General features: G+C 60.0%; 1 protein-coding gene across 1 annotated transcript in view; it reads right to left on the minus strand.

The window, feature by feature from the left end:
- Positions 1–70: 70 nt before the first annotated feature.
- The window catches only part of ETH_00042250 (uncharacterized protein), a gene marked incomplete at both ends in the record, with an annotated part of 4225 nt that continues 3910 nt past the window's right edge, over positions 71–385 (minus strand). The window contains one exon of the mRNA XM_013375410.1: positions 71–382. Within this exon, the coding sequence (XP_013230864.1) occupies positions 71–382 (312 nt within the window). The remainder of the gene's footprint in view (positions 383–385) is intronic.

A 385-nucleotide genomic window follows, 5' to 3' on the forward strand; every position in this document is an offset into this window, starting at 1 on the left:
CCGCCGGCTCCTGCCGCTGCTGCTGTTGCTGTTGCTGCTGTTGCTGCTTTGTCTGTTGCTGCTGCTGAACTTGTTTTTGTTGCTTTTTCTGTTGCTGCCCTTGGCGCCCTTCATCGTGCTGCTGTTGCTGTCGCTGCTGCTGCTGCTGCTGATGCTGACCTGTAGGTTTGCTTGGAGGTACTTGCGGACTTTCGCGTTGCTGCTGCGGCTGCGGCTGTTGCTGCTGCTGCTGATTCTGTCCCTGCTGCTGTTGCTGCTGATGCTGCTCTTCAGCTTCCTGCGGGGACGAAGCAGCAGGACCGACAGGAATTGCTGCTGCTGGAGCCACTGGACTCTGGGCCAACGGCAGCCGCTCTCCCTGGCTGCTGCTGCTGCTGCTGCTGCT

This window comes from Eimeria tenella, genomic scaffold, assembly GCF_000499545.2.
Source record: "Eimeria tenella Houghton genomic scaffold, Eth_scaff2767, whole genome shotgun sequence".
Classification (NCBI taxonomy): domain Eukaryota; phylum Apicomplexa; class Conoidasida; order Eucoccidiorida; family Eimeriidae; genus Eimeria; species Eimeria tenella.